The sequence below is a fragment of the Pygoscelis adeliae genome, unplaced genomic scaffold, assembly GCF_000699105.1.
Source record: "Pygoscelis adeliae isolate BGI_AS28 unplaced genomic scaffold, ASM69910v1 Scaffold54, whole genome shotgun sequence".
Lineage (NCBI taxonomy): Eukaryota > Metazoa > Chordata > Aves > Sphenisciformes > Spheniscidae > Pygoscelis > Pygoscelis adeliae.
This window is the reverse complement of record NW_008824982.1, coordinates 1,989,881-1,996,240: the sequence shown is the minus strand read 5'-3', so window position 1 is coordinate 1,996,240 and position 6,360 is coordinate 1,989,881. Positions and strand designations below refer to the sequence as shown.

The window sequence follows — 6,360 nt, the reverse complement described above, 5'->3', positions numbered from 1 at the left end:
TGGGGGTTGTTTTTAAACTCTAACTCTGAGTTCTGGGAAAATTTATTAGGTTGGTCAGCCTCAGCTAACACTTTCTGTGTATGCAGTGTGGCATATAAGGAGCTTCTTCGAAGCAGACTGCAGAGGCACTGAGCTTGCTGAGCAGGAACCAGCTCAGGGCTAGCACTGAGTCAGAGCTGCTAGACTCTGATGATCCTAAATTGACTTTAATTTCTCTGTGCAGTTATTCCCAGCATGTTTTGCAGTGAAACAATATACAAATGTTTTCATTGCCTGCTTTCTCACAGCCTTTATGAGCTGTGATAGTGGACCGCTGACGATTACACACAAAGCATAGAGTGCTGGATGAGTGCTGCTAGTTAGCGCTTGTGTTTTGGTTTCATGGAGTACATAGCCGTGGTACCTACACTGAGACTATACGTTTAATAACTGCAGTTGTCGTAAGGGTAATGAGCTTTTCTGTTTGGATTTGAAAATACCTTCTGGAAAAACTGCAGTGTGCTTGGAGTAAGTCAGAATGCTTCTAAGACAGTATGTTTGGTAGTCTGTGGATTGTTACAGTACTTGAAATTAAATTTTCTCAGAAAATTCACAAATGCTTGCTTACTTTTTCCAAGCAAAAGGTCATACAGCTCTTCTGGGTTTTTCCATATGCAGGTACAGCTGGGACAAGCGGATATAAAATGCCCCATCACAGAGTGCAGTGAACACCTGGATGAAACAACTGTCCTCTGTAACCTGCCCCATGACGACATCATCAAGTATAAATATTTCCTGGAACTCAGCCGCATTGACTCCAGCACCAAGCCATGCCCTCAGTGCAAGCACTTTACAACCTTCCGGAGGAGAGGCCACATTCCTACCCCTGCCAAATTGGAGAACAAATACAAAGTGAGCATGGTTGCCAGGGCCGTGGGTTAGATGGCGCTGCAAAAGTAGGACAGCATTTGGTGGGCATTAAATGAGCTTTCTTGCATCACTGGGTCTGTGTGCAAGCTGTGATTAGGAATATGAATCTGTAGTACATTGTTGATTAACTACTTAATTGATTTCTAACTGTTCAAGCAGTTGAACTTCACTCCTTATTTCTTTGGCAGGTGGCACAATTTTGTCCTGACACACAATTTAAAGAGTGTTTTCTCTCTGACATGCAAACAATATGGTCACAATCAGAAGAGGCTGGGAAAGGGAAGTTATCACTATAACTGATAATTTTAGACACATAGCTCCAGCAAAGATAAGTTTTCCCTGAAACTATGAGCAGATGAATTGTGGGCATTTATGGTGTTAGGCTGTTGGCTTACTCCTTCCTTAGAACTACAGCTCTTGTCTGTCCTGCTTCTTGGTTTTGATTCAGTCCCTTACCAGAGGTTATACATTACTGTATATATATATATACACATCACTCACAATACAGAAAACTTGAGAAATACGGAAAAAAAACACTTTCCCAGCATTATTCCCACATAAACATGGTTTAGTAGGCATGGTGGTGTTGGGTTGACGGTTGGACTCGATGATCTTGGAGGTCTCTTCCAACCTTAATGATTCTATGATTTCTTTTAGTAGAAGATTTGCTTATGCTGTGATTTCAATCAAAGATAAAAAGGAAGAGATTAGGTAGAAGAAGTTTTGAGCTGCTGAAGGTCCATCTTGGTTCCAGAAGATAAAGGTTCTGTCTGCAGCATCATGCTCTGTGTTAGTTTTCCATCCGGTTATTAGATTTATTGTGGTTCATTTCATGACTGAGCTGGCCTTTCCTGGACAAACCAGTTCTCCTCAGTAGGAGTTTAGATGACTGTTTAGATAGCCCTAATCATACAGCATAAGATTCAGCCCAGTATGGAGATTAAAAGGTAGAAGGTTGTGTATCCAGTGCAGTTGAAACCTTGGTAAAGCTAACTGAGATATGAGCTACTTACATGTATCTGTGCAGTGCCTGAATTACATGCCACAATGTCTGTTGGACTCAACATTTTCAGATTTTTGGCAGAGGTGGAGAAATTCGAAACTGCGGGTAAAATTCCTTCCGCCCACAGCCATTCTCCTTCACCCATCCGCTTAGCATTCCCTCAGGTGTAGACAGGATGTGCGGTCCAGGGTAGATCAGATGTTTTAATGCTTCTGCAGCAGCCTCTCTTAAGGTGCCGGAGGCTGTTACTGTCCCACTGATGTGGGTCACAGGTGGTGCAGCTGTTGTATCATGGGATGCCAACTCTGAGAATGTTCCTCAAGGCACCAAATGGGTCGTTCTGCCCACCAGTGCTCTTTTTCGAGTTAAAATGCTATAGTTAAAATGTTCTCACCACTTCCCTACAAATCATAATCGGAAGGAATGGGAGGCTGTGTGATGCGTGAAATAGTGCAAGCCAGAAGCAGTTCCCTGGTCTTGGGGTGATGCATTTTGTGTAGCTCTGATCTGCAGAGCTCGAGTCTCCTCCTGGGAACAGGCTCTGGCAAAATGTGTCCTTTGAGCTGTGGTCAGGTGTTGCCTGGAAGAATATGTCTAGTTGATGCTGGTCAGAAATATAATTAGGAAAGTGCTAGCAAACAGCATGGACAATCATAGTCCAGGGCTTCAACCTACTCCCTGAACCTATGTTGTTTTCTGGCATAGGTACAGTTTTAGTGACTTATTTTAAGCTTAGCACACAAAAGAATTTTGCTGCAGGGGTAAGATTTAAAAGGAAGACTATATATAAGAGTATATTACATACACACGTAGCTGTGGACCATTATTATCTCAGTTTTCTTAGATTCTCATGTGATTGTTTGTATGGTAACTTGTCTGTGCCTTGAATTATAGGCTCTTTGGAGGTACAGACTCATTTTCTTCTGCATACAGCATAGGAGACATCTGACTGGAGACTGGGAGACTTGCATATTCACATGCGAGCAATATAAACAGCAATTGCACCAGCACTGGAAGTGCTGCCTTCAGAAGAACTGAGTCATGCGTGGGGAAAGTCTACGCACAAGCCTACTAGTAGGATCACTGCACACAAGGGCTCAGTGCCAGTACCCTCGCTCTCCTATACACTGCAGCAGGAAAACACTGTAAAATCCAAGAGTACATTTGAACAGATACTTTCAAAATGTTATTAATGGCATTTCTAAAATTTGATACACTATTTAAAATTATAGATAAGCTTAACATCTAAATTTAAAGAGGAAGCAAAGTTATTAGATTATTTTTTGTTACTATAGCTGTTTTATGTAAGCTAAACTGATCTAAGCCCAGCAGTTCAGTTTGCTGTTTTTCATTTTTGAGATCAAAGTCTTGGTGTGCTAAGCCTAGAAAGTTAGTATGTTGAGAGAGAATGATGGAAAGAAAAGGGAAACTTGCTATCCAAACCTTTCCTCTCCCATTCATGCCACTTTAGTCACACTGCTGTACTGTGCTGTCCTGTTTCCTGTATCAAATATTTGTATCACAAACAGATCCAGCTTTAAGTAAGGAAATACCCCTGCCCCCTCTCCTATGACCTAAATTGGGAGCATAAGACTTAGTTGTAGACAAGATCCTAATAAATCTTTGGTCAAAGCTGGTATGCCAAAGTGCAAAGGAAATGGGCAAAAATTGAAAAACTGGTAGTTCAGGTCCAATGCATGGAACAGATATGGGTTTCACAAGAGTGAGTATGTTGGCTTGTTCTGTGAGGGGTTTGGGGTGGTGTGGTGTGGGTTTTTTTTTTTTCTCCTAAGCCCTGGATTTCACATGTTGTTTTAACATTAGTTCTTTGACCTGCCATCTGCCATGAAGAAGCAGTTCTTGATTCTTGGACTCTATTTCTGTCTTATCAACCTGTGAGGTTCGTAATGAAGTTTTCCTGTTCACTTCTGTCAAGAGATACACATCACATGAAAGAAGGGCTTGAGTGCTTGACTTTGGAAATGTAAATGTTTTTTCAATGCAGTTGTTACATAAACTATCTTTTGTTTGAACTACTCAAGAGTTTTTGAAATTCATTGCTCTAGAACTAGTAGGAATCTGTACCTGCAAAGATGCTGTGATAGAGTGGATCTGGGTAGTTCATATTAATCAGTTCCCCCCTTTTTGGATCAGATTTTAACCTTGAGTAGCATATATCTTCATGGTTACACATCACTTCAATCTGCCTTGAGCCTGAACTGCTGCAGACATGGTGATTTTGCCGTGCTCTCCCTCTGTGCTCTCAGCTGTTCATTTCTGCCAGCTTGCTTTTGCTCGTGTTGATGTTTTGGTGTCACACTGGGAGCTGGATCAAAGATCAGTTCCAACGGGATACAAGATTTGTTTGTTTTGTTGTTGCTTATTTTCAGCTGGTACAAGAGAGGGGATGGGTTGATGATGATGAGGAGGCAGCTGTTTTGGCAGGAGCCCATATTTATTTTGGAATAAAGTGACTGTGTAGCTGTAGCTAGAGATTGTAATTCATGTAGTTAGTTGCACAATTAATTCGGCCATCCTATTATATAGCTAGCATTCCACTAAGCAGCAGAAAATCCCACTAAGCTTTTTGCAGCTTCAGGCTCTCAGAATATTTTTAATGTGCAGTCAGTTTTGCTATCATCATCTCGCATTGAGTAGTGTTTTGTGTTGCTGTTACCTACCAATTTTGAAAGGTCTTTTCCTGGGAGGCAAGGAAAATGATAGTTAGAATAGTTTGCAGTAGAGAGGCTAGCTAAGAAAATGGAAAACGTTAGCCTCAAAGGTCAGCGTTTCAGAAAGCTGAGAACCAAGAGGGTTAGTATGAGAAGTTGTGTAATCTTTTCTATTTCAAGGGAGGCTGACCTCCAGATGGCATAGAAGTTTGTGTATGTATCCATCCTCTCAATTCTGATTGACTGAAATGGAAGTCGTAAAATAAATGGAAAAATGTTTGTGTAAGGAAAAACATATTTGAAAAAACACTAGATTAATGTTTTGAGTTTTTTCAGATACAATATGTCTGCTTTGCTGGACTATAATATATTACACTGCTTTAAATGATATGTAGATAGCATTTCTGTGTCCTCGTTATGATGATTTCATGCACAAATACTGAAGCATAAAGCAAATCATACTTGACTTTTTTTCTTTCAGAAAAGCAGAGAAAGAATGGAACAAGGATCTGAAAGACTGCTGTGTCACACTGCATCCAAGTTTGAATAGGTTTAGGGTTTTGTATTGCAGCCAACTAGTTCCAAGAAAAATAAGGTTCATAAGTACTTAAAAGAACATACTTTTCTTTGCCTGCTTAATGCATGTTCAGACAGTATTGAACAACAGAGGATTCAAGTGGCCCATTCAAAATGTAAAAACTATTTACCAGTTCAGTTTTGTGGAAGGTGCTGTCAGGGGTGGCAGGTGGAAGAGGAAGCTAGGAACTCCAAACCTGGTAAGGAAGTAGACAGTTCCCGCTAGTTTACTTCAGTTAGTCAGGACCACACATGATAACAAATGTTATTCTGAGTTCATGCGGTTATAGCCTCATCCTGTATTTTAGTACTAAGTAATGTATTTGGAAACATTTGATGTCTGTGTGTGTATAAGATTAAATATATATCCTGGTGGCTGCTATATGTCTTGCAATTATATACATGCTATAATAGAAAGATAAAGCCTGCAATGAATTTGTGTCAGGTTTTCACAAAAAAAAAAAAACAACCCGAAACCAAACCCACAAAACTTACATTTTAAATTATGTGGGCATTTTGTTTAAGAAAGAAGCGTTAACTTGCAGCTTCCCAGATCTGTTGGTTTGGGTTTTTATTTTTTAACATTCATGCTCCATCTCAAATGTCTGAATACTTCAACTGATAAAAGCTTTCAGGTTGCAGAACACTTAATTGTGGCTACAAGCTTCATCTTTGGCTGGGGCATAACAAATACTGAGTAATACAATGCGATGCCTGCTATAATCTGTCTTCCCAGCAGTAGATCACTGTGACATGCATTATTGAAAAATGTAAATTCAAAGCTTGGGGTGGGGGGGAAGATATGGAGATATTGGGCAGGATAATCACTAGTAATCTAGTCTATCTTGTGCATATTGGTTTCTAAGGGATTGTGGAAACATAGATCAGTGCTCTGTGTTAGTCTGGTTAGCAGCAATAAATATGCTGTTCTTTAGGTTCTTCAGAGTGGGAATTCTCCTCTTTCCTATTAAGCTGTTTTTATTAGGAGAATTCATCTGGGAAGCAGAGATGCAGGATAGTGTATTTCCTTTGGTTTAGCATCTGGGCCAGTAGACCAACAAATCAGAGAAAGGGCATCAGTTATATTTTGTATTGCTTTTGTTGTATACTTTAATTTGGCCTTAGACATTACTGTGTTTTCATGCAAAAAGTAATAGTGTTTTTAATCCACGCATTGCAGCTTTAATGTGTTGTTTCCCT

At 40.1% G+C, this 6,360-nt stretch overlaps 1 protein-coding gene across 1 annotated transcript in view; it reads left to right on the top strand.

Moving 5' to 3' along the window:
* The first annotated feature begins 651 nt into the window (after positions 1-651).
* Positions 652-6,360, top strand: part of RNF217 (ring finger protein 217) — a 28,107-nt gene continuing 22,398 nt past the window's right edge. Inside the window, exon 1 of the mRNA XM_009325642.1 lies at positions 652-891. Within this exon, the coding sequence (XP_009323917.1) occupies positions 652-891 (240 nt within the window). The remainder of the gene's footprint in view (positions 892-6,360) is intronic.